At 39.3% G+C, this 27,867-nt stretch overlaps 2 protein-coding genes across 4 annotated transcripts in view; one reads left to right on the forward strand and one right to left on the reverse strand.

Annotated features, from left to right (window-relative positions):
• Window positions 1-4,483, reverse strand: part of ARHGAP42 (Rho GTPase activating protein 42) — a 148,498-nt gene extending 144,015 nt beyond the window's left edge. For both annotated transcript variants that reach the window (XM_039338380.1, XM_039338379.1), the window contains exon 1: window positions 4,297-4,483. In XM_039338380.1, coding sequence (XP_039194314.1) covers window positions 4,297-4,450 — 154 coding nt within the window. In that variant the 5' untranslated portion in view covers window positions 4,451-4,483. The remainder of the gene's footprint in view (window positions 1-4,296) is intronic.
• LOC120305935 overlaps window positions 4,448-27,867 on the forward strand; it is a 32,003-nt gene continuing 8,583 nt past the window's right edge. The window contains exons 1-3 of one of the 2 annotated variants that reach the window (XM_039338383.1): window positions 4,448-4,962; window positions 5,864-5,916; window positions 17,683-17,731. In XM_039338383.1, the coding sequence (XP_039194317.1) occupies window positions 4,449-4,962; window positions 5,864-5,916; window positions 17,683-17,706 (591 nt within the window). In that variant the 5' untranslated portion in view covers window position 4,448 and the 3' untranslated portion in view covers window positions 17,707-17,731. Of the gene's footprint in view, window positions 4,963-5,863; window positions 5,917-17,682; window positions 17,732-27,867 lie in introns of those variants that run through there. The other variant, XM_039338382.1, reaches the window with a different exon arrangement.

Raw genomic sequence — 27,867 nt, forward strand, 5'->3', positions numbered from 1 at the left:
AGTTTTACAGCATAGACATTTGCTCATAGATTATTTGTGAGCTTCACACAAACTTAAATATGTTGAATAATTATTAGCTATATATGTGGGTGGGGGAGAGACAGAGCTGCTTATTTTAGGCTACTGACAGAACATTTGAGGACCAGAAGATCTATACAACAAAATAAAACTCTTGTCCCCCCTCCCCTTCACAACAGACTACCAGTACAAGAAAAACAAAGAATTTTTTTTTTCTTTTCTACTAAGTGTTTCTGCCTCCTGGGCATATTTTAGATAAGGGTCAAACAAACAATACAGGAAGTTAAAAACCTCCCTACGTTTATTGCACAGGTTAAAATAAAATATAAATAGCACTGTGGAAGGGAGACAGCAGCAAACAGAGAGGGGAGTTTAACTAGTCCACTGTTGCCTAAAAGAAGAATTAATCCCCCCAAGGTGATAGCTGTTTTAAGGAAAACCCTCCCAGTTTTACTGGGAAATATCCTCTCCATGAAATCATTACTTTAGAAGAAAAGATTTTCAACAGCACTACCACAAGTTGGGAAAAAAAAAAAAACTGACCTAAAAAATTGTCAACTGAACACGTCAACTCAAAATTCCTACCTTGAGGCATAAATAACCATGCTATAATTATCTTTCTAACTTGCAGGTTCAGACTCTCTTTCTCAGAATATAATGCTGGAAAAGATGGAAGGAAACAGAAGAACAGGACAGCCAGCACCAACCTAAGATGTACAGAATGACAACAAGGTTGCATCATTTGAGAGATCTTAAGGACCTCACTGGGAGCAGATTCTTTTGGGGGGGAAAAAACCCCAGAGTTGACCCTGTGATGGCACAGAGTCAATTATCACATGTGAATTATCTGATGCTTTATTGTGGTGCTTATATCTATCATAGTAATGCACAATATTCAATGGACATTTTCTAATACATATACTTACAGGTAATCCTTTTGAGCCCAGAATTTAAATTGCTGAGTAAGGCAGTTATTAAGTGAGTCATGCCCCCCTTTTATGACCTTTTGCCACGGTTGTTAAGCGAATCACTGCAGTTAAGTGAATCATGCAGTTGTTAAGCAAGTCTGTGTCCCCCCTCCCCCAACTGACTTTGCTTATCAAAAGCTCCTTAGGAAGGTTGTAAATGACTCTCCCAGAAAACTGGGATGCTGCAACTATCATAAATACATGTCTGAAGTTTTAACATGTGACTGTGGGGATGCAGCCCTGCTCATAAGTGTGAGAACTGGTCATAAGTCACTTTTTTCAGTGCCACTGTAACTTCGAACGATCATTAAACAAATGGTTGCAAGTTCAAGAACTACTTATGGTATATACACAAAAATCATTTGTAATATACAAAGTTTAGGCCTAATCACAATTGCAACAATCCATAGCCCATCTTTTTATGAGTGTTAGGGAATCAGTTTTTCAGGCCTTGTCACAGATGTGTCCGATATTAAAATGTTAACTCTCCTGGTGCCATCACACGGAATAAAACAGGTCTCTTCTATATAGCTTAGGAAGGAACCAAATCTATATGCACTTCCCTCTATAAGATGCTTACTGTTTTCATTTTTTAAGTGTTTTACAATTGTTTGGGCTTCATTTTTAGCTTTTATGATCACTGTTTTTGCATTTATATAAGCCACCCAGAGCTGTTAAGGGAGTGGGTAGCATAAAAAAAAAAAGTTCCTAAATGAGATAAATAAATATCCTGGGAAGACAGCCAGGTCTGCTTCCCTAGCGTAATTATGCATTTCTAAACATGTATTTCTTGCATACAGAGACCACAGCCCCACACAGCATCCATTCACTCTGTCCTATGTATCCCCAGCTGAACTTGCTGCCAGAACACACTTCCAGATGAAATGGATAACTGAAGCATCATTTAGCAGTCTTCATTTTTGGCTGCTTTTAGAGGATGTCCCAGGGGTGGGGATTCTGGTGCCCTTCAAAACTGTTACTCTACTCAATTCTCCCCACAATGTATTTTGTGGCCATACCGTTTAGGATAGCGGGAGTTGCAATGCGCCAACATCGAAAGTGCCAAAATACTTCTAGCAGTTAGTCCTCAACTTATAAGCTTTCATTTAGTGATTGTTCAAATTTACAATTGCACTGAAAAAAGTAACATGACCATTTTTCACCCTTATGACCTCTGCAGCATCCCCCTAGTCCAGTGATGGCGAACCTTTTAGAGACTGAGTGCCCCAAAACTGGCCCCGCCCCTGCTCCACCCCCCTGCCCCACCCCCACTCTGCACCCCCATCTCCTGCCCCGCCTGCCCATAGGACCACTCACCACCTACAGGGCCCATCGCAGATCGCCCAGGCAGCCCAGCAGCATCAACTGCATGATGAGGTGTGAGGGCAGAGTCTTGTCTACGCTGCCTGACTGCCATGTCCTTGGCTGTGCTGCTCTGTGTGGGCCACGCTCGGGGGCGACTCTCCTTTGGGGGGGGCTGCTGGAGAGGAGGGGGTCGCGGGAGGAGGCAAGGCTGGGGCAACGGCATGTGTGCCCACAGAGAGGCCTCCGAGTGCTGCCTCTGGCACCTATGCCATAGGTTCGCCACCACTGCCCTAGTCACAGGATCAAAATTTGGCGCTTGGCAACTGGCTTGTATTTATGACAGTTGCTGTGTCCCAGTGTCATTTGATCACTTTTTGTGACCTTCTGACAAGTGAATCTAGAGTCACTTAACAACTGTGTTACTAATTTAACAAGTGCAGTGGCATTTAACAAGTGTGGCAAGAAAAGTCATAAAATGAGGCAAAATTCACTGTCTTGCTTAGCAACATAAATTTTAGGCTCAATTGTGGCTGTAAGTCAAGGAGTTCTTTGCAACCCTTGTGAGAAAGATATTCCCTTTGTATTTTACTATGAATCTTGGAAACTTTTCTTTAGTGATTCTCCTCTTCCATTTAGTTGTACACCCACAAACGTTCAGACATCAAAGCAACTAATCCCCAGCTTGAATCTCTTTGAACCTAGCTCATAGGCGGAAAAAAAATAAACCAAACACACCACCTATCACATGTTTAGTTTCCCAGTAAAGCCACAGACAGTTTCTTAAGATTGTAAACACCTACGAGGGAGGGAAAGTGTACAGGTAACCCTCAACTTATGACAATTCAGCCTAAAATTTTCATTGCTAAGCGAGACAGATGTGAGACAGTGAGTTTTGCCCCATTTATGAGTTTTCTTGCCACTGTTGTAAAATGAATCACTGCAGTTAAGTTAGCAACATGGTTATTAAATGAATCCGGCTCCCCATTGATTTTGCTTGTCAGATGGTCGCAAAAGGTGATCACATGACCCTGGGACACTACAACCGTCATAAATATGAGCCAGTCACCAGCATCTGAATTTTGACGACCCTGGGTATGTTGCAATGCTGGTAAGTATGAAATGTGGACATAAGTCACTTTAGTGCTATTTAACTTTGAATATGGTCACTAAATGAACCATTGTAAGTCAAGGACTATCTGCATTTTGACAGACTGATCTACACAAAGAAATAAACACATACATATAAAGTAAGTTTTATCGTGTTTTCTGATTTTATGGTTGCAATAAATGTCTTGATTTGATCTGATACAGGATTTTTTTCCCCTCAGATTCATTCATCAGTGATTGTACTTCCTTTGACATCCTATTTCAATACTCATGAAAGTAACCAGAAAAGACTAACACCCTCCCCCCCCAAAAAATGATGAACTTCTCTGTTTCTCAATTGTGATCACCCAAGCAATGTTCTACGTGAGAGAAAAACGGGCCAAAAGTCACTTTTTTCCCCCCAATGCCCCTTTTAACTTCAGCCACTAAACGAACTGTTGTAAGTGGAGGACTACCTGCATTTGAGAGGCACTGGTGTCTGCCCAGCGTCCTGCACACGTCTGCAAGAGGGAAAAAGTGCAGGGTAATACGATCTCAGAAGTCAGCGGGGGGGGGGGGGAAGCATTTTGAACGAAAGCAGAGAAAAGAAATTGAACCTCCACAAACGCAACGCCGGCGGGACGCTTCGGCTACTCCTTAAGGCACGTCGGCTTTTTTGCATGTGCACACGCGGAAAAGCGCGCGTGGAATGGAATGTGTGGAAACCCACCCTACCCCCGGGTGTTTTTTTTTCCTGTTTTTTTTTTTCTTTCTTTTTTGCTATCAGCAGGAGAGACCCTTCCGCCGGGTCCATTGAAACAAAAGAGCGGCCCTTTCCGCCGCCGCCGCGCAGCACAACTCCAGCAGCGGCTCCCCGATCCCAGCGGCGGCGCCGCGCCTCAACCTCGCCCTTACTCACTCCGGAGCGCCCCGATGAGGAGGCTGCCGTCCTTGATCAGCTCCTTAATGAACTTGTTGGTCCTCTCCAGCTCCACCTCGTGACATTTCAGTCTCTCCCTGAAATCCGGACTGTCCAAGTAGGAATCGCTGAACTCCAGCGTGGGCAGCCCCATGGCTGCAGCCCCGGCAGAGCAGCAGAACCAAGCAGGCAAGGCAGGCAGGCAAAGCAGGCGCCGGGCGCTGGATCTTCCGCCCGCCTCGGGGGGGTCTCTGCTGGCGAAGCGGCGCGGCGCTCCCCGAAGTCGCTGTCAGCTGCTTACATGGTCCGGCCAGCAGGACATCGCCGGGTCAGAGACGCCTTCCGGCCGATCAAAAAAAAAAAAAAAAAAAAATTCTCCCTTCTCTGGCGGAGCTTTTCCTGGGCCGGCCGGGGCGGCTCTTCTGCCCGCAGCACGAGCAGCTGCGCTGGGAGAAGGCAGAGCCCGCTCCGGTCCAATCAGTGCAGCCCGCCCTGGGCCCCCCACCCAGGTTTTTTTTTCCCTGCCGGGCCACGCCCCCCGTCCCTCCTTTGGGGCTGAAAGGGACCACCCACCTCTGCGAAAGTTCGCCCGGGGAAGCGCGTGGCTGTTTCTCTGCCCACCTTTCTCGTGTAAAGTTTCCTACGGTATTACCGCGTCAGAAGCAGGTTGGTTAAAGTGCGAGTGAGGTCATGCAATAAAATAGAATAAAATAAAACACCCCCAGCAAGTAGAATAGAGAGTACAGCTGAATTTGACCTTTTTTTTTTCAGCTAAGGATCAAGGTGGAAAGTAAACTTGCTTTGAGGAGGAATTTCCTTTCCTTCCAAGGTGATTTAATGATGATAATAATCCTGCATTGCTTAAAGGAGATCTGGGCATTTTATAGCCCCTAAGCCACATCTGGCTCTTGGCTGCCCCTGTCTGGCCCATGTGAGGTCAATCGGAAATTAGAAATCAGATGTAAATAAGGCATATCTGGTTTCTTACCAGTAGTAGCTAATCAAAACCATATAATTTACTGCTTTTTATAAAATGATAAAATTAATATTGAGCAGAATTAAGTAAAACCCATTGGTTCCACCATCTGCAACAGACTCAGTTTTTCCTGTGACCCCTTGGGAAAATTAATTTGACCACCCCTGTTTTAAATCAGTTGATTGATTGTCAATTAAAGTGTGTTGCCAGGACCCCTGGAGTCCCCCAAAGCCACTCAGATCAAATCAGAATGAGTTGCCAGCCTATGTTGAAAAAGTACAATATTAAAACCCCATCAGATGTTTGTGAGAAATGATAATGGCAATGATTGCATCAATGTGAATTTTTAAAATTATCAAAATAATGCAAAAGCTCTTTTTAGAGTCCTCCATCATTTTTAAAAGTGGGAAGGGGTTCTGAAAGGAAAGAAGAAATTAAATAATTGATAAGCCACTCTTTATTTAAATCTGTATATTTATTTTATTAACCACCCAACTTCAATAGTTCCTGGGCAGTGTATATAGCTGAAAAATATATAAGAAAAAGTCAAGTAAAATGCAAAACAACAAATATACACACCTTATTTTTAAGGGCTAAAAGCAAAGCAGTTTATCTTCAGAAGCTTTGTGCAACAACCAGCAAAGGTAGGTTGGTATGATTAAAATTATCACCAAAACTTGCTGATTCATAGCATCAGCTCAGAAATGTCTGGAAGGTATAGATTACCTGGGAAAATTTTTCCCACACATATCTAATAATGAAAAGCTTTATCAGTTGGATTTCTGCCTGACCCATTGAGCTGCTACATATATGTGAATATGCTAGAAAAAAAAGACTACCTTATAAATCTGTTTATATCAGGGTTAGATAATAGAGCTATAAGCCCCCAGAGTCACTGATTGAGAGGAACAGCTTTAGAAATTGAATGAATGAATAAATAAAACTTTCCTTGGAATAGTGGTTCTCTGTTTCATAATCTTAAATACCCAAATGAATTTATTAAAGAAACTGGGTCTCTCCAAGATTAAATTTATCGTATCTGGTCTGCATAAATTCACATAGCCATTAAATGGCAGCAAAATGGTGCAAAACACTAACTCTTTTGTGACATCTAGTGGTCATCCAGATTTGCACTCTAGGTATGTAAACCTACAGTAACTAAAACTTTTTTTCTGAGAAAAAAAATCTGCATGTTTACTGGTTGCCATTACTTTCAAAGTACTGTATAGTACTGTAAGTTTTAAAGACAAAAAATGCAATAATGGTGCTGATAAATTTTACTGTATAGTGAATGGTAATTGGGGGATTGGATCTGTGTTGGGCGCTTGGTTGGGACAACCAAGAAGTAAGTCCAAATGATGACTTTAAGCTAAATGGGGATGAAGCAGGCTTACTGCTGTTGGAGTAACCTTTCTCTAAGCCCAGATCAAGAAATTAGCATAAACAATAAGAGCGAAGACTTCAAAAACATTATGCCCTGTACTCTTAAAGAAAGAAATCAAGAAAATTAGTCCTCGACTTACAATCATGATTGAACCCAAAATTTCCATTGTTAAGCAAAATAGTTGTTAAACTAGTTGTGTCCCATTCTACGACCTTTTTGTCACAGTTGTTAAGGGAATCACTGCAGTTAAGTGAATCAAGCAGTTGTTGAGCAAATCTGACTTCCCCTATTGTCTTTGTTTGTCGGAAGCCGGCTGGGAGGGTTACAAATGGTGATCATGTCAATGCAACTGTCATAAATGCATGTCAGTTGCCAAGCCTCTGGATTTTCATCATGTGACCATGAGGATGCTGTGACAGTTGTGTGAAAACTGGTTATAAGTTACTTTTTTCAGTGCCGTTGTAACTTTAAATGGTCACTAAATGAATGATTGTAAGTCCAGGATTATCTGCATAGCTCCACTGCAACATTAGGTTGCACATAGTCCTTAACTTAACATTTAGCACAGGCGTACACAACCTTCATGCCGCAGATCACATGCGGCCCTGGAAAGTTAATAATGACTCACCACAAGATCATAAAAGTTTAACACTATTATGTGATATGTAGTCCAAGACAATTTCTTTTCACTCAGCGTGACCTAGGCAAGCCAAAAGGTTGGATATCAGTGGTAGGATTCAGCCAGTTCGCAGAACCGGTAGCTAATTTTTGGTAGAACTGGTAGCTAATTTTTTGTTTCCCAAGCCCAGAATGGACTTCTGGAAGCGGCATCCACACAGAGAACTGGTTGTTCACATATTTGAATCCCACCACTGTTGGATATCCATGGTTTAGGGATTCTTCGAGGTTACAATGGCACTGAATATAATGATTTACAACCAGTCCTCACCCTTACAAGCAATACAGTTAATTAATATACAGTTAATACGGTATTAATCAATTAGGCTCTGAAGAAATATTCAGTTTTACAACTGGGGCTAAGCAGGACAAGACCTGTCAATTTCCTGGGTGAGTGACTTGATCATATGAGCACCTAGGCAGAAAGGGTTGGGGCAGTTACAATAATGTTGATTGGCTCCAAAATGTTGGCTGTAATGGGAAATCAGAATCCCCCCACCCCCACTTTTTAACATGTATCACATATTCCTAAAATGGGACATGGCTTTGATCACCCTATCACACCTGTCATGCTAGAGGCAGTGACCATCACTGAAGAGTAGATTTTAATATTGTAGGAGTAAAACAACACGAGAAAAATAAAATCAGGTCAGCTCAAACATTTAGGTATGTTGTGGTTAATATTTATTGATTTATTTGTACCCTGCCTTTATTATGTTTACAAACAGCCAAGGTGGTAAACCTATCCAGCACATCTTCCTCCTCCTATTTTTGACAACAATAATCCTGTGAAGTAGGTTGGGCTGAGAGAAAGTGATTGGCCCAAAGTCATCCAGTCGGCTTTCATGCCTAAGGTGGGACTAGAACTCAGTCTCCTGCTTTCTAGCCTGGTGCCTTAACCATTAGACCAAACTGTCTCTCAAAATATATGTAAAAAGAGTTTTAGAAATGCAAAAAAGGCATCGGAGAAAGTAATGCAACCACACAGCAGAAAAATACAAGGCCTGCATTTAATAGCCATCACAAGCCCAGCTTTTATATACATGCTGAGCCAAAGAGCTCCGAAATGGAAGCTTGCCATACCAGCTCTTGCTGAACAACTCCCAACAGGCCTGGCCTGGCCTGCAGAGCTAGGAATGAGCGATGCTGGGAGTTGTAGTTCAATTATAGCTGGAAAGCCTCAGTAATTTTCAGACTGCGGAAGAGCTCTAATGCCTCCAAACAAATAACATCTCTTTTTTCTTTCTTAATGAATTTTCCCTTGAAAGGAAAAAAAAAAACTAGAAAAAATTTCAAAAACTTTTCAAATAGAGATCAAAGGCATCTGGATCCCTTGTAACATTATTGGTAATTATGCAATAACGATCTCATCTGGAATCAGGCTTAATAGTAAAATTCGTTTAAGAACTTCTTAACAGTACCTGGATTGGTGCTTCTTTCTCTGAAGAAAATTTACCCATCCCTCTTGATTTCTTCTCATAGTTCTTAGATGTTTAGCATCTGGTGGAGATATTTTAAGGACAGTCTCTTTTCAGAAGGTCCCACAGTGTAGAGGTGAGCCATAAATTCTCCAATAGCAATCTTTATTCTATAAGGATTCAGTTCGTCCTCAACTTATAACCATGTTAACAATTGTTTAAAAGTGCAATAGCACTAAAAAAAGTGATTTAAGATCGGACCTCACACAACTGTCACAATATCCCCATGGTCATGTGATCAAAATTTGGGCGTTTGGCAATTGACATGTATTTACTAAATTTGCAATGTCCTGGGATCATGTGATCACCATTTGTGATCTTCCAGCTGGCTTCCAACAAGCAAAATCAATGGGGGGAAACTGGATTTGCTTAACGACCATAATATTTGCTTAATGATTGCAGTAATTCACTTAACAACCATAGCAAAAAAAGTCATAAATTCAGATGTCATTCACTTCACAACTGCTTTGCTTAGCAGTGGAAATTCTGGTCCCAATTGTGAGCTACCTGTACAGGTAGTCCTCAACTTACAACCACAAATGGGACTGGAATTCTGGATTGTAAATAGTCCAAGTTGTAAACCAAGGCACCATGTGATGGGATCAGATATTTTTCGATGGTGTTTTATGGTGGTTGTTAAGCAGATCTCACAGTCATAAGTCGACTCCACTTCCTGGATGGGCATTTTTTGTTGTTACTAAATGACTAGTCATAAATTGAAGACGACCTGTACTTCATAGGATCATGTAACATTGTTCAGAGAGGGTAAGGGTTTTTTTTGGGCAACTCAAACATATAAGAAATTCAGGAATACAAGAGCTGATAAGATTTATGGTAGAAAAGCTAACAAAACCACGATGGAAGAATTCCAGTTTTGGCTGAGTATGAAATTCAAAGTGTTTTGGAGGTTTTTTTTTTTAAAAAAAACAAAAACAAATAATGAAATCAGGCTTTCCATTTGTGCATGATTTAAATAATGAAATCAGGCTTTCCATTTGTGCATGATTTCCTTGCCCTTGCAATGAAGGAGAAGTGCGAAGAAAGATGTCACACTGGGGCAGCAGACGGCATTCTTCTAGTTTGTCTTGTTTTGCCTACGGCAACAACATCTGCATGAGTGCTTGTGCCATGGAACCAATCCCAGAAACTTTTTCAACATAAATAGGATTGTTTTCAGCAAACAATGACGTGGTCAGGGCCCAGTGAGCAATCTCATCATGTTTTGAGAATATAAGACTTGGTGCTCTGTATCTGTTTTTCCAGCTCATAAAATGATACCCAAAGAGCTGCAATGTTCAAATTAAAATCTCTGCTGGTTCCCACGGTGCCTAAGCAGACGTGGCAAGTACCCTAAGGAAGAAAATGTCAAATGAACTTTTCTTAACGAGAAGTCTATATGTTGGGGGATGTTGAGGTGGACAGGGAGAGGGAAAGGGGGGGGGAAGCCCTCCATATTTTCATATGTGAGGCTAGTATTAATGGGGAAAATGTCCTTTGCTTGACTTCTTTCTACCCTTGTTATTTTTCTCAGTTCCTGTGTTTTTATTGTATTATGAGAGCAACAGTTCTCAGTCTGCATGCCAGTGCATTCAATTCAGAGAGTGCTGGTTTTCTGCTGATACATATATTTTTTTATACTTACTCCCTGTATTGTTTTAAATTGTAGATGTTTTCTTAGGAGCCTAATGGCTGTATCTCTGAGCATATATTCACATCCATTACTTTATTATAAAAGTTATCTTGCAAAGCGTCCAAACCAGGCTTCTCTCTCTCTCTCTCTCTCTCTCTCTCTCTCTCTCTCTCTCTCTCTCTCTCTCTCTCTCTCTCCCTCTCTCTCTCTCCCTCTCTCTCTCTCTCTCTCTCTCTTTTTTAAAAGATGATTAAATTTTAGGTCAAATTTTTTTTTTACACACGTAATCTGAGAAGCAAGAGCCTTCAAGGCTTTGGAACAATAAACAGAAGTATAATGTAGCCTTAAGGTGGAATACTTTGGCTGGCTGCTGCTTTAGTAGAGGGGTGCATGACAGTGCTAAAAATTAAAAGATTCACCAGATTTTAAAAAAAACTAATGTGGCAAAATAGGGCAAAGTTTTGCCTAACATCTGCACATATTAAAGTATGTGTACAGGCTATAAAAATATTTTATATTTATATAACCTCAGAATATATATATATATATATATATATATATATATATATATATATATATATATATATATATATATATATTCTGAGGTTTTCGCGGGTGTTTGTTTGTAAGTCTTTGGTTATTCAGGTTTTCTCCCACGTAAAATTGGAAGTGTCTTGGTGACGTTTCGACAAAATCCCATTTGTCATCTTCAGGCTGGTGTTTTGGCTTTGTGCTCCTAAAAGCATGAAGCCAAAAATATCAGCCTGAAGATGACGAATGGGACTTTGTCAAAACATCACCAAGACACTTCCAATTTTACGTGGGAGAAAACCCAAATAACCAAAGACCTATATATATATATATTGCATCCTAACCACTGTCAAGGTCATTAAGTGGATTGTCTGAGCCCACTGGGATTCAGGCAGACCTAATTAAGGAGAGAAACAATCTAGAAATAAGGAAAAATTTCCTGACAGTGAGAACAAACCCGCTCAAGGAATGCTGCAGCAGTCATAGGTACAAAAAATGGTCATAAATTACTTTTTTCAGTGCTGCTGTAACTTCAAATGGTCACTAAATGAATAGTTGTAAGTCAGGGATTATCTGTTGGTGTGCCTCCCATCGATCTGTTTTCTTTGTCCATGTCATATCTCAATGGTAATTTCTGCCTGCTGGCTTTAAAAGACTGGGAATCGTTACAATAAAAAGTAGACAATGAAAATAATCCAATATTATTATCAGGCAGTGCAGCCAATAGTCAAGTTATGGGAAGAGACCTAAGAATACCAAGTTTTCAGCCAATACATTCTGGATTAGCTTTCCTCAACACAGTGCCTTACAGATAAATTTGACTTGTTGACCTGCGGGTTGCAATAAGGTTCCAGCAGATCTAAAGCCATCAGGTTTAGGAAAGCTGGTCTAGACAGGAGGCAAAGCAGAGGCAATAAAACCACTCTAAAAATTCTGTGCAAATAGGAATATTTTTACCCGGTGCCAAAAAGATTATGAGCTTACTTACACCATCTACACCTCCTTAAGGATAGTGTTCCAAAGGCCTTCTGAGAAAAGAGCTGGGTGTATGCTGATATTCTATCTCAGAGTAATATTTTGCATTTTAACAGAGACCAAATGTAATTTTATTTTATTATCCCGTGTAAGCCACTTGGGGAATACTTCTGGCAGGTTAGCCAGTAATTGAGCCAAGATTCTCTCATAACAAGTTTTGTCTTGAATTTGGGAATGAAATCCTTTTCACATATAATAGAATAAAATGGAGGAGGAGGAGGAGGGTTGTAGACTAATAAAGGAGAATATTTGTAGCTCATGGCGGAAGGGTCCTTAATGTTCTCTGAGCTTGGTTGTTTTCTTGTAGACATTTCATTGCCAAACTAGGTAAAATCTTCAGTGCACTGATGACACAAGCTCAGAGAGCACAATACAATACAATAAAAATACAATACAGTATAATGCAATACAATACAATACAATCTCAGAGAGCACCAAGGACCCCTCATATTTGTGGACTGCTCAGTCAATTGACAATATGGCTGGTTTATAACAACAGAAGAACATACACAATTAATAGTATACCGGTCACTCAAAAACAGACCAAGGTTTAACATGTATAGGAATAAAACGGTCTTAAGGACCTTTGAAATGCAACAGTGGGCAAAGCCACTTTATGTCAGAAGATGCTATATGTGTGAAAATGAGCAAAGTTGGAAATCGGTAGAGAATGTCCTGTGTCATGGATACACATCTGTGTGAATGTGTAAATAGAGAAAATTGTACCACCCACGTTTGTCTTGCTAACTGAGCAAGGGGAAGGAAAGACCTTTGCCCCAGAACTCTTGTTTCCCACTTCTGCTCAGTTTCTGAAATGGTTCCGAAATTTACAGATTCTCTCCAATCTTCATTAGCTTGAAGAACAGAGACTGCTGGTTTTTTTTTTCAAATGATTTGGAGGAAGGGTTAATAAAGTTTTAGAAATTAAAAATGAAAATGCACCTTCTCTGACTGCTTTTTATTATGGTCTGTAACGTGCAACTAAAATGTACTTCTGTGTAATTTAAACCTGTTGTTTAATGTCCTATGTTTTGAAATAACTCTTCTGTGGAAGAGTCATCAGATATTTGAAGAAATATCTGAAAAAAATCTCCCTTTAATCTTTGCTTCTCCAAAATAATCATATCCAATTTCTCCAACAATTTCTATGTAAGTATTTCATTCCAGGATTGGGAACGTTTGGGTCATTCTGCTCTGGATCGAATGCATTTTTACAATATCCATCTTCAAATGTGGTGTGCCAAGCTAAATTCACTATATAGGTAGTTCTTGACTTACCATTGATCACTTAGCAGCCGTTCAAAGTTTTGACACCTCCCCAGAAGTACTTGCAACCTGTTTTTCAAATTATGGCATCCATATTCCTGTGCAATCACATGATTGTATTTTGGGTGCTTGCTAACAGGCTCGGTTTTACCATGGTTTGCAGCATCCCTGGGTCACATGGCTTGCAATTTGCAACAAGGTTTTGTTTTTTTATTTTTTGCTGTTTTTTTGCATTTACTTCTGGTTTGCACAAATAACTCCAGAGAATTCTATAATACTTGGAAAAGTGGAAGCAAAGTGAAGAAGGCCAAAGCAAGGTTGAATGATTGAATTGTAGTGGCAATTGGTGTACCGCTGGAAGACTTGAAAGGCCTGTTGGGATCCGATCTTCCTGGAAAAGGAATATCTAATGATTGTCTTTAGGAGATTACACTGATTTGATAGCATAATATTTGTCTTTCTGTCTGTCTGTCTATCCATCGATCCATCCAAAATCCAGATTTATTTATTTATTAGATTTCTATCTTGCTTTTATTACTTCGTAAGTAATTTAAGGCGGTAAACATACCTAACAGCTTTTCTTCCACCTATTTTCTCCACAACAAGAACCCTGTGGATTAGATGGAGAGTGAGTGACTGGCCCAAAATCACCCAGTTGTCTTTCATGCCTAAGGCAGGACTAGAACTCACAATTTCCTGGTTTCTAGCCTGATACCTTAACCACTGGACCAAACTGGTAGATGACCAGTTTACATGCTCATAAAGGGATGCAGAATACTTTACTTCTCAGCTGCCAGGCAGTGGGCATCCAAATATTTGTAACCCAGATGTGGTTTGTCTTTCTTTTTTCTCCTATAGGATGGAAGGAAGGAGAATAGCTATTAGGCACTTTCTGATCAAGCCTCTGATAAATATTATTTACGGTTTACTTGCTCTGTATGGTTTATCTCTTTTTAGTCTCGTTCTTGCTAGGACAGGGGTAGGCAACCTTGGCTCTTTTATGACTCGTGGACTTCAACTCCCAGAATTCCTGAGCCAGCTATGCTGGGAGTTGAAGTCCACGAGTCATAAAAGAGCCAAGGCTGCCTACCCCTGTGCTAGGACTTTACGCCAATTGGTAGAAATACTGTATTTGCAGATCAAGGTACTATCAAGGCCTTCTCAGCTCAGTACAGTTTATAACTTAGTAAGTTCTCATGCATTGTCCAGGAAAATAATTATTCCCAACTGAGCAATATCTTGCCAGATCTAATATTATGGGACAGAAAATATGTGCTAGATTGTGCAATTCAGGTGATAAAATTGTATTAATTTTGGAAACTATCCTGGAATTGGAGCCTGGAAATCTGTGCATTGTGCTGAGGATCAAATATATATATCTCATAAAACCAGTTCTCTCCCTTTCTCTGTTTACACCAGCTCTGATCAGTTCAAATCAGTATAAGAATGTGTGATTTCATAGGGCAGTAAAAGCAGCTAGTTTCGTTTCCCTCATTTTTATTATCTCTAAATTTGATTTCATTTCAATTTGGCAAGGTATTTTTAGCTGTTTTCTGACAAGGATATGCAAGTCAGTTAGTGTTCCATTCTTATAAGTGGGATCTGCTAAAATGTTGCAAGACTAGAGTTTTCTATTTAGCATCTCAATCAGCAAGCTGCTTGTGGAGGATGATAGATTAGAATCAGTCTTGATTAACAGTTATGGTCCATTCCAAGTTTGTGCATACTGTACATCAAGTTCATTTTTCTCAGTTTCTTCCTTTTTCCAAATGTGAATTTGATACTTGATGGCACATGATCAATTAAAAATCGAGTGAGGATTGAGACAATCCTCTTTGAGGAACAATCTTGTGAAAAGTTCCTAAAATTAAACACTACTTAGCTAACCCACTGTTCCAGGTATTCAGTGTAAGATTGCATTTTTAAAAAAAATTTCCAAGCAAACTTGGATTTTTTTTAACGTTGTAGTCTGACACCCCCTACTGTTAACTTTTTTCCTTTCTTTTCCTTCCCTTCTTGATTATTATTTTGCCACTCTTTTTATTTCAGATTCAGTAAATGCAGTAGTAATTGGAGAAGTTATGAAGGGATGAGAACAAAGTCGAAAAAAGTGAGATTTTGACAATGGATGAGTTGAAGGCCAATCAGGAAGCTAAGAAGTTAGAGGAGAATGATAACTATTTTGTCACATGTTCCGACTAATGAAGCACTTCAAAGAACTTTCAGGCATGTTTCCTAAAGTCTTTATTTGCAGAGCTACAATTTTTGCCGGTCACCATGTTGGACTGGTTAATGCCAGAATCTGAACTTCCTGTCGCTGGCATCAAGCTTTCCTTGCTCAACCCCTCCCTTCTCATGCAGTCACAGGTCACATTATCCAATTAGTGAGAAGGTCAAACGTTTACTTCCTCTTTCTTTCCCGGGCTTTTTCCCCGCTCAGTCTAAGCTAAGTATTAACCCAATAAATGCCAGACAGTTTTGCATATTGTCAAAGCAAGAATATACAGTATTTGCAGCATTGACATATTTCTGTTTCCCAAGAATGTAAGTAATTATCTCTCTTTATATGACACATCATGTTGACAAAGTAAAATTATTCCAGGATATCAAACTTGAATCCAAATCTGTAATTGACACTTTATCTTAAAAGAAATAAGGACAGCTAGACAATTATCTCCAAATGCTTTACAATGCCTTTGAAATCATAACATTTATGAATTTTGGTGCAATTTTGTGTTCTACCATCAAATTTACATTATATCTTTGTACAAGATATATGATAAAATCAAATATTTTGGCTACAGGGCATTAAATAACATAAATTTTTGTGGTTTGAATTGGCTTTCTGCAATATTGTGATGCTGAGCAAGTGCAAGTATAAAAATCTGAAATATTGACAAAATTAAGTCAGAGATATATGAAGTAAATTTGTAATTAGAATAATGAAATTTTACAACTAATTGATATCTGATATAGCAACAGGTCATCTTCGACTTACAACAGTTAGGATCGTTCGAAGTTAAACAGCACTGAAAAAAGTGACTTATGACTGTTTTTCATACTTACGACCATTGCAGCGTCCCCAGGGTCATGTGATCAAAAATCAGAGGCTTGGCAACTGACAGTTGTGGTATCCCAGGGTCATATAATCCCCTTTGTGACCTTCTGACAAGCCATATTCTCTTAACAACCATGTTACCAACTTAACAACTGCAGTGATTCACTTAACAACTGTAGCATGCAAGGTCGTAAAATGGGGCAAAACTCACTTAAAAGCTGTCTCACAACAGCAATTTTGGGCTCAGTTGTAAGTCAACGACTACCTATATTAGTGTTTGTGTTTGCTTTTCATATTATCTTTTTATACTAGAGTGCTAAACATACTGAAGATGTAGTAGAGTCAAAAGAATAAGATTCCATGTTCAATTAAACATTTAAAATGTTGGAATTTAAACTAGGAGAAAAACAACAACAGGAAAGTACTTTAGGTATGCATCAGTAGAAAAACAAATGTAATAGGCAAATCAAAACTACAATGAAAAATCATTATATTATTGCATGTTAGGCTTTTTTGCCCAACTGTTATATCTGAAACATAAATTTAAATAGCTAAAATGTGGGATTTATGTATGGAATGCATGTGTCTAGTTTAAGAAAGAAACGGTGATATTTTTAGCGGATTCCCGGAAGTGGAAAAATTGCTACTGCAAGTGACAAGTTTAAAAATAATTTGGCTCAAATATTCATTCATTGGCAAGTGAAAATGAGAAACACAATGGAGAAAACTTTTTTTTTGTCAGGATCTTCAAATGCTTCTTGGGTGAAATTGGAATTTTTTTATTTGCATAACTTGGTCTTGAAATGCCCTCTAGTGGTCATAAATTGGATAAACTTCAGCTACATTTGCTGAGCCTCTTCAAAGCAGGAAAGGGATGTGTTGAAATACTGAATTATACCATAGCAGCAGATGGCTGACTGCTTCCTACTGACTCATAACAAGACAGTCCTTCCTAAAGGACTTGCCATCTCTGAGAGTTGATTGAAAGAAAGCAGGTGAGGATCAGTAACATTTCACTGAAAGGAGGAAGATACACCAATGTACTTGCTTGTCAAATTTTGATATTAAAATGTAGTGATGCTGGAATGTTAGCATCTGTTTTATATTGAGAGCAGATGTGGGGAGATGCTGTGTCATTCCAGATGTTGATAAAGTAGAGGTACAGCCAGTCTTCGGAGTTAGAGGAAATAAAAATTAGAGTTCAACATCTGGAGAGATACAGATTCTTCATTCCTGACCTGAAGCTGGTGCAATGTAATAAAGGAAAGGTATGTATTTGGCAGACCTGGGGAGTAATTTCTCTGTGGATTAATAATCCTATGCTTTTTGCTCATCCCCATGTAAAAAAAGCATGAATTGACGCAAAAGAATTGAGGCCTTTGAACTGTGGTGCTGGAGAAGACTCCTGCGAGTCCCTGGGACTGCAAGGCGTTCAAACCGGTCGGTCCTAGAAGAGATCAACCCCGACTGCTCTTTAGAAGGCCAGATCCTGAAGTTGAAACTCAAGTACTTTGGCCACCTAATGAGAAGGAAGGATTCACTGGAGAAGAGCCTAATGCTGGGAAAGATTGAGGGCAATAGAAGAAGGGGACGACAGAGAATGAGATGGCTGGATGGAGTCACTGAAGCAGTAGGTGTGAATTTAAATGGACTCCAGAAGATGGTAGAGGACAGGAAGACCTGGAGGAATGTTGTCCATGGGGTCGCGATGGGTCGGACACGACTTCGCAATTAACAACATAACAACAACAATCAAAACAATGGACCATTCTTGTCACTTTCAAAAAGGGAAACTTTTATTCATGAATCAGGACATTTCTTCCTATAGTTTGAGAAATAGGACCCTGTTTTCTTCTTAAAAGAAATTATTTTTCCAATACAATCAAATTATGGTCTCTTCTCAGCAATGAATTTGATTATTCTCCTTAATGTTCAATATCTTTGCCTTAAACCCAGTAACCCCTACTGTGAAAACATGTATTTTCAGCAAGCTTATAAAAAAAGATCTGATGCTAATAAATCGTTAATGCTTTCTCTTAACTAGGCTAATCTCTGGTATTTATTAAAAGCCATGCCTGTTCCAGATTTACTGGAAGAGTTAACCCCAAGAAGTCTTCAGATAGGAATGGAGCATTGATTAGATGTAGCAGGAAGAAAATCAGTTGTCTACCATCTTCAAGAAGTGATGGGATCTGGCATAGGAACATCATTCTCTTGTCACCGTACATATAACCACATGATAACCTGTTCACCTGTAACAGGAAGAAGCAAGAACATTAATTGGATACAGATTTGTATTTTCTGAGAGCCTTAACAAAATAAGTTCTCTTTTCTGGAATTTTTAATCTTCTAGAATGGTGGTCTTCAGACTTGGCAACTTTACGATTTGTGGACTTCAACTCCAAGAATTCCTCAGCCAGCATGGGGAATTTTGGGAGCTGAAGTCCATAATTTTTAAAATTGCCAAGTTTGGAGCCTCCTGTTAGATCAGTGTTTCTCAACCTTGACAATTTTAAGGCATGTGGACTTCAACTCCCAGAATTCCACAGCCAGCATTGCTGGCTGTGGAATTCTGGGAGTTGAAGTCCACATGCCTTAACATTGTCAAAGTTGAGAAACACTGTGTTAGATAGAGGCATCACCAAACAGTAGGGACAAATACCTGACTTTATTTTGCTTACTCACCCCTGCAAGTATATACTTTAGATTGGAACAACATAGGGGGATTTATAGTATGAAGAATAAGGAGAGAATGGACATGAGATCTGGATATAATTTCTGCCTACTTAAGCAGAAATGTCCTCAGTTAGGGTCACATCCTGAAAATTTGTTCTCTCTTTCACCAATCTGCTTCATCTCATTTCATGGAGAATAACTTCAGAAGATAGTTGAGGCCTTGGCTTTAGGTTTACCTGGAGTCAAACCTTTTAATGTTGATATCATAGTAATAGAAATCTCTTTCCAAAAATGGAAATCTAGTGTATATTACTTTGAAAGTAAGCAGTGATGAGTACATATATAACACCAACATCTTCAGCTGAGTCTTGGTTATACATTGAAAGTTACACAATGCCCTAATATAATTGACTTGTTTCATCTGGTTATCTTAGTGTACTGGGCCATTTCCAAAGGCAAACTCATATATAAGAAGTTGCAAAATTCAAAGTAGTAGAGTTCTCAGAGCTAACTGTAGCTGTACTTTTCTTATGGTCAGACTAAATTCTGTTCAATATATCTCCTATAAGTTTGAGAGTGACTTGCCCTTGAGAGAGCCTTTCCTTGAGAGAGGATTTGTCACTCTATCCCCTGCAAATATCGCAGATTTAATATAGGATCTTCACAATATTAGTAAATGGTCTTCTATTAAGCTAGGGTTCATATGCAAGATTCAGTTGCCACACTATTTCAGTCTAGAAAATCAACATTTCTATGCATTGCAGGATTATTTGTGTAGAAAAATGGCAGCTGGTGTTCTGCACATAGTGGTGACATGTTTTTGTGCATAGAAATGAGGGTGGCTGCCATGTTTTCACTGCTGCCTTGAAGGAACTGGCGTCTTACATCATTATCATATACTAATTTTTAATTAATTTAATTTCATAAACCTTTGAAGGACAGGAGATCTAAAAAGATGTCCATTATTCCTGGAAATATGGTACCAAGATGCATTGATCATGATTATAAATAACGTCTATTGGTGCCAGAAACATCCATCCTGGCCCTACATGATCTCTCAGTGGCTTTTGATATCTTCAATCATGATCTGAACCGGTAGAAGGGGTTGGCATTAGAAGGCACTCTTTTTCAGTGGTTCTCCTCCATCAAAAACCAGTTCAGGGGAGGGGGGCTTTGGGGGTAAGAAAAAGAGAGGGAAAGGTTGAGTCTGAGGACTACTTTGTGGGGTGCTGTGGGGGTCAACCCTTAACATCTACATGAAATCTCTGGGTTGAGGCCATTTATCAGTGTCAGAGCCCCTCAAATGTATTTCCCTTTAATCCTTCCCTTTCTCGCTTCCTTTCTTTTGCCTATCTATTTTTGGGGCTTGCCATACTGTTAGGGGAGGATGCTTGCATGGGGATTATTATTTGCTTTGCTCTGCTCTGTACATGATGCCCTCCCTCTGGGTGAGAGGAATGCAACCTGAAAACTTCTGTCTTATCTCCAGACAACAGAGCCTGGGACTGTTGGGAAACAAAACCAATAGAGACCTTGAGATGGGCACTAAATCTCCAGTTTCCCATAACACTGTGGTACCTGTGGATTGGCTGGATTTCAGCCGGATGGTTGGACATTGGGGGGGGAGGAGTTTTGAATTGCCTTTTTGATGTAATCCTTTCTGCACCAAATCTTTAGACCTTGCTTTGCTCTCTTGCCATCACTAACTCTCAATAGAACTTTCCTTTTGAAACAATGCCCGTTTTCAAGAGTTCTGCTTTCTTGGGAGATCTAGTTGAGGCAGGTCCTTAAAATCAGTATAGGATTAATATAATCATGATACTCAACTGCATCCTTGCCCAATCGGATGAAGTGTCCTGCATAGGAAAGACTTCAGCTTAACCCTGAGGGGTTTTAGTTGCATGATATCTAGCGATTTGCTATATTTAAATTTGGTTGTGGTGACACTATCACAGTCAAAGCTGGTGCAGAATGTGGAGATTCTTCTGGATAACATGAGTCAAAGAAGAGGTGGCAGCCATGGCCAGGTGACCCTTACCCATATATATCTTGGGTGTCCGATGCACCCTTTCCTAGATTGGGGGCACTCATTTCATTCTTGCTTTAGTCAACCCTCAATTGGACTGTTGCAAAGTGCTTTCCATGGGGCTGCTTTTGAAGAGCATTTGACGTTGTCCACACAAGAAGCACCAACCATGTGTACTAATGCTATCTTTAGTGTAGCATTAAAGTAACAGAACTTGCAAGTTTGAAAGTATCTCTCTCTTCCCTTATATTTATTTTCCCAAAAAGTAGGGCGAGTCCCTTCTGAGATGCTTTTTCCAACCCATCCATCCTTTGGACACAAGAGTTTGTTTCTCAGACCATTGTCTTGGGTTGGACAATGGAAGTGGGGCAGGTGATATATGGTAACATGCCGTCTAGTTTGTCTCTTGATGTACAAGAGGTTGCAGAGTCCTATCTTTTTGTCATGAAAGGGTTGGACCAAAACCTTGGAATTTCTTCCCTCCTTTGAAAATTTCAGAACAGAATTCCTTTTATGTTTAGGGAATATGAATGAATGGCCTGTGGGAAATATAAGGAGAGAGGAGACATTTTCAGCTTAGTACTATTATCACATTAAATAGTAAGTATTAATAATAATAATAATAATAATAATAACAAGAACAACAATAACAACAACAATAATAATAATAATACTCCCAGTGAGGCACTATCTTGACGTGGTTGTGGGGCTTGTGTACTCTGAGGAAGATGAGAGCTATGCCAGAGGTTCAACCATACTGGACAGGTCTCATCAGAGGAGTCAGACAAAGAGTGTCTCTCCCATAAAAAATATGGTGAGACGTAAATTTCAGAATGCCATACCGGCTCGGATGTCGCCCGGGTCTGAAGAAATAGTGGACCACCTGGTAAGCTGTTGCAAGAAGATTGCACAGACTGACTACAAGCAGCGGCATGGCAAAGTAGCAACAATGGTGCATTGGAAGATCTGCAAAAAATATCATTTGCCTGTAAACAAAAACTGGTGGGATCATAAAATAGAGAAAATCATAGAAAATGATAAAATTAAACTGCTCTGGGACTTCAGAATTCAAACAGACAAGCACCTGCTACATAACACCCCAGACTTAACAATTGTCGATAAGAAAGACAAAAAAGTCTGGATAGTGGATGTGGCAGTGCTTGGAGACAGCAGAATAGATGAGAAAGAACTGGAGAAGATAACAAAATACAAAGACCTATAAATAGAAATAGAAAGACTGTGGCAAAAGCAAGCAAGGGTAGTACCAATAGTAATAGGCTCCTTGGGTGCAATCCCAAAACAACTGGAGCACCACTTGAACACCATTGGCATTGACAAATTCGCTATTAGTCAATTGCAAAAGGCGGCCTTATTAGGAACTGCTTCCATCCTGCGACGATATCTGTAATACCATCAAACATCCACATCTGCCTATCCCAGGTCCTGGGTAAGGACTCGATAGGTAGACAAAATGCCAAATCCAGTCTGAACATCTGGCTGACTGTGCAATGATCCATAATAATAATAATAAAGTTGGAAGGGACCTTGGAGGTCATCTAGTCCAACCCGCTGCTCAGGCAGGAAACCCTATACCATGTTCTGAGACTGTGATCTTCCCTGAAATAAGTTGTGTCAGAATGAGACAGGTTTTCTTGTGGGTAAATAATTAACCAAGTTGTACAGTGTTTTATAAAAGAAAAGAAAAAGAAAAGAAAGAATATATATGCCTTATCTGTCTTTCATCTTTATCTATCTATCTATCTATCTATCTATCTATCTATCTATCTATCTATCTATCTATCTATCTATCCTTCTATCTATCTATCTAAAATTCCATCTCCCTCCCTTCTCTTTAGAATTCCCTATCAAGCTCCAAGCAAAGAATAAGCTAATGTAATGCTCCTACATAAAACACAATGCTCCTTTCCATTAACGTTCCAATGCTGGAGCCTTAAGTTCCCTATTCTGCTTACTCAAGTATAAAGCTGAAGTTTTATTGCATTCCTCATTTGCACTACCACTGGATCTCATAATTCCTGCAGTGATCTACCTGTCAAGAGGGATTATGCTAGGGAATGAGGGAGAGAAAAAGTTCCTGCAGTCTAGCATCTGCTTAGACTTAAATCTGAGATGGGATTCAAAAAAACAACAACCCTTCTTCTAAATCTCTCTTTAAAAAAAAAATAAAAAAAAATCAATGCAGGTCTGTAATTTAGGGCTGATCCCAACTTTATTCTCTGAACTTACAATAATCACTTTTGTCAAAGGGAAAGAATCTCTAATAATCAGAAGAAGCAAACTGTAAATAATATTTAAGGCTGATTGTAACCTGTCTCATGATAACCTTGGTTCTGTTTTATTAGATATCCCTTAATAATTTTCTGTAGCCTTCAGTAGTAGTCCTGTGGGTCAACTACAAAAAGTAGTAAGACGTTAATTAACTCTGTCTCTCTTTCAAAATGACCCAACTAAGAATTATATTTGGTGCAATCTTATCAGATGAAAAATATAAAACATAAAGAAGAGTGGGATCAACCCATTCTCCAAAGCACCTGAAGGAGGACAAGAAGCAATGGATGGAAACAAATCAAGGAGAGAAGCAACCTACTGTAGAACTAGGCAGAAATTTCCTGACAGTTAGAGCAATTAATCAGAGGGATGATGTGCCTTCAGAAGTTGTGGATGCTCCAATTGTGAATGTTGGAGGTTCTTAAGAAGAGATTGGACAACCATTTGTCTAAAATGATACAAGGCCCCTGCCTGTGCTGGGGGTTGGACTAGAAGACCTCCAAGGTCCCTTCCAACTCTGTTACTGTATAATCCTTAGATTCTTGAATCCATTTCAGACAGGAAAAGAGAAGCCTAGCCAGGGAGAACCTAGAGAGGGATATAGAATAGAGATTAGAAGCCTTTATGGCTAAGGAGCTGCTATCCAAAGATAATTCCACAGGAAGCAGTAGAGAAATTGAATAAAAATAATAAAATATTTTAGCAGTGCAGAATAAAGTCCCTTCCTTATACTTTGAACAGAAGACAAAATCAATAAGGGAACTCTCAAGAAAGCTCATAAATATAGTTAAACTCATAAAATGCTGAATGGTTGTGTTTAACATGTTATTTATTTTGCAATAAACTTTTATCGGGTATCTATGTGCTTGAAAAAAAGAAACAAATGCTTTTCAACAGAGCAGCGAAGAAGAAACTGGGCAGTCTAAAGATCTGTTAGACCTTCAGTAAGAATACATATAGATTTTCTCTCTGAGGTAGTGCTATGGAGAAAAACGTATACGGCGTTTAACTGAGCTGCACATACCTGCGGCTATCTGTCTCAACAAGGTGCTTTGGATCAATGAGGCATGCCCTTGCTGCAGTGCTACAACACACCAGGGTGGGCTGCTCCAACTCAATCAGATGCATTGCTTGCACAAAAGACATTTCTGTGCATGTGCAGAGGGACTATATTGCTACTTCATGATCCAGCTCTCCCCCCAAACAATCATTGAGATGGCCAGTAGCATGTCTAACTATATTTATCCACGTAGTATCACAGTATTACTATTATCCTTCTCATCTTTTCCACCACCTTCTCTTATTGGTATCATTATTATTATTACGATGTTGTTTGCACGTACACTGAGAGTTTATGAACCGGAGACAAATTCCTTGTGTGTCTAATCACACATGGCCAAATAAAGTACTCAAATAAAGTACTCCACTCCACTCCACTCCACTCCTGCTGTCTCTTTCTCTGCTGTCTTGTATCAATTCATAGACCATAAGCAGCAGAGAGTTTAGATCGGTTTTCCAGGCTCTATAAAGTGCCTTCCAATGACAGGACCATATTGTCTATCTGCAATCCTATACATATTATATTTAAGAATAAAGGTAGTTCTCAACTTACTGCAATGGTTCTAAGTGTGAAAACTGGTCATAAGTCACTTTTTTCAGTGCTGTTGTAACTTCAAATAGCCATTAAATTAACTTACAACGATTCATTTAATGGCTATTTGAGGTTACAACAGCACTGAAAAAAGTGACTTACGACCAGTTTTCGCACTTAGAACCATTGCAGTATCCCCCTGGTCATGTGACCAAAATTTGGGCACTTGGCAACTGGCACGCCTTTATGACAGCTGCAGCGTCCTGGGGTCATGTGATCACCATTTGTAGCCTTCCCAGCCATCTTCCCACAAGCAAACTCAATGGGAGAAGCCAGATTCACTTAACAACTGCATGATTAACATAAAATCTGCAGTGATTCACTTAACATCTGTGGCAAGAAAGGTTGTAAAATGGGGCAAAACTCACTTCGCAACTGCCTCTCTTAGCAACAGAAATTTTGGGCTCAATTGTGGTCATAACTTGGGGACTACCTATAGATTTTAGTAAATTTTGTGTTAACTTTGGGATAAATCATAATTATTAATAATAACGGATGTTTAACACCATATATTTATAATTAAAATTATTAATAATAAATAACCAATACGATTGAGCTACAGATATATGGCAAGCTGCCTCCGATTTTAGTGAAATATGATTCAAGCGTAAATCATGTCTATGGTTTTGACACAGGATAGTTGACAGAAATACACGTTTATTTGACATAATAAGTGTGCCTATATGTCTCCTGGAAAGTTTTGAAGTCAGTGAAAGAATTAGTCAGGCTAATTATGTTTGGCTTATAAACCTCTTCTGAGCTGATCTAACTAATTATAGAACAATGCATTAAAATCAAATGCATACGCACCACCAGCACAGTGTATGATATTAGCTTTGGTTGTTGTTTACCATTGTAGTCCACCAGGAGTTTGTTCTCCTAATTACCCTCTGCATAATAGGAGCCCTCATAATTACTAGCTGGCTGTTACTTTGTAATGTTTAATGCATGCAATCTCTAATATATGCAACTGCGATCATGATTTAGTCACCTCTCAATGGAACAATAGAGAGCCTTTTCAGGATTAAAAGAGGTGAAATCTTGACGTGATCCCCTGTCCAGCCAGAAATGTTCTTGGTCAATAACTATAGTGTTCTTGAAATAGTATGCAAGTAATTAAGTGTGTTCCTGAAATACTAGGTAAGTAATGAGTTGGAAGTTTTAATGTAGCATTTGATAGTGTTTCATTTCCACCCATTTAAAGTTGCAGTTATTCAATGTCACTTCTTATTAAGTAGTTAACACTGTTCATGATCAGTATGGATGATAGCTAGATTGATTGACTATCTGCTATCAAGTCAGTGTCAATCCTTAGCAACCATATATGTTATGGTTATATAGCATATGTATTTTTGGTGAAACTATATATATTTATATGAGAGTGGGTGGGTTTTTATACCTTCTTTGGGTCTTTTTTTTTGAGGTGCCTGTTCCGGTTCAACGTATTTTAACCTGTGCCCTTTTGGTATTCTAATTATTGTTGCCTGACTCTCATTGAGGCTTGGAGGTCATGTCCTGGGTAGGGGATGTAAGTTTTAGGAGTCTTTGTTTTTCTAATCCCATCAGCTCCAGTCTTCTGTGGGTGCTGTTGCTTAAGGCATTTTGCTTATGAATAGATTGACCAAGTCTTTTTGAATGGATTACCAAATCTGCATTTCTAAACATTGGCCTGCTCAGTTTCTGCTGGGAGCAGGGGCCACCTTTAAGATTTTTCTCTATTATTCCTTTGGGGAAACATAATTTGCCCATATCTCCAAAATATTTCCTTCTCTAGGAGGGTGGGAGTGCTAACTTCCAACATATGCAAATATTAAATATTTGTGCAATCAAGGTCAGAGAGATAAAGGGAGGGAGGGAGGGAGGGAGAGAGAAAGAGAAAGAGAGAGAGAGAGAGAGAGAGAGAGAGAGAGAGAGAGAGAGAGAGAGAGAGAGAGAGAGAGACAGAGAAATAATCCAGACTTGGTATTTTCTAATTACTAGGTTTGTACCTGCAGCCCCTCTGTTCCTGGTTTTCTGTCTAGATAATGAAAAAAAGTGTTAATGGCACCAATTAAAGGGTGTAAACATGATTTATCTGTCTTCGTTACTTTTCAGATCACTAAAGATGCAGCAGGAAGACGGGCATCCTGCAATGTAAAGACAATTTAAACTAAAGCAGTTCTTTCCAATTTAGGTATTTAATTAAAGACTTTTAAAGTTTAATCGAAAAGTTAAATCATTAGTCTAAGTCTGAAGAGGCCTTTTTTATTTCATAGCACCAAGCAAAGAAAGGTTTACGTATTTATGATACCCAGCATTTACAGTTTCCCCATTCTACCCATTGCTAGCTGGGGAATTCTGGGAGTTGAAGTCCACACATTTTAAAGTTGCTAGAGAAATTGGTGGCTTTAAAGTGTCAGAAATGCCCGAGAACAGGAAGCTTTGAGTTTCTTTTCTGCATTTGATCACTGCAAGATGCACCAAATTGTTTCTGCTTCTGTATGTACATGCTTCAAATCTTTATACTTCTATAAATTGTACTATTTCCTCTCTTAACTTGGCACCCAGCCTTGGCTTCCCTCCATATTTCCAGTAATGCTGGTAGGGAAGATGGGCAGGAGATGGAGCAGAAAACAAAAATAGAGCTGAAGGAGAAATGAGAGAGGAAGTCCCTGAAAATTACTTGATTATGTCATAGGTGTAAAGGTGCCAAAAGGCAGCAGCAGATAGAGGAAGAAAGAGGAAAGGGACATGCAAAGAAATACAAGATACAAGAAGTAGATAAATGGTTTCATTACTCCATCAGCTTTTGCGGCTTGAGGTGTGGTTTTTAATAATGTTTTAATTACTTTCATTTTCAACTTATTTGTTCTATTTATTTTTAATGCAAGCTGCCTGGAGTTTGTAGAAATGG

The sequence above is a fragment of the Crotalus tigris genome, unplaced genomic scaffold, assembly GCF_016545835.1.
Source record: "Crotalus tigris isolate CLP2741 ecotype Arizona unplaced genomic scaffold, ASM1654583v1 scf7180000017698.756297, whole genome shotgun sequence".
Lineage (NCBI taxonomy): Eukaryota > Metazoa > Chordata > Lepidosauria > Squamata > Viperidae > Crotalus > Crotalus tigris.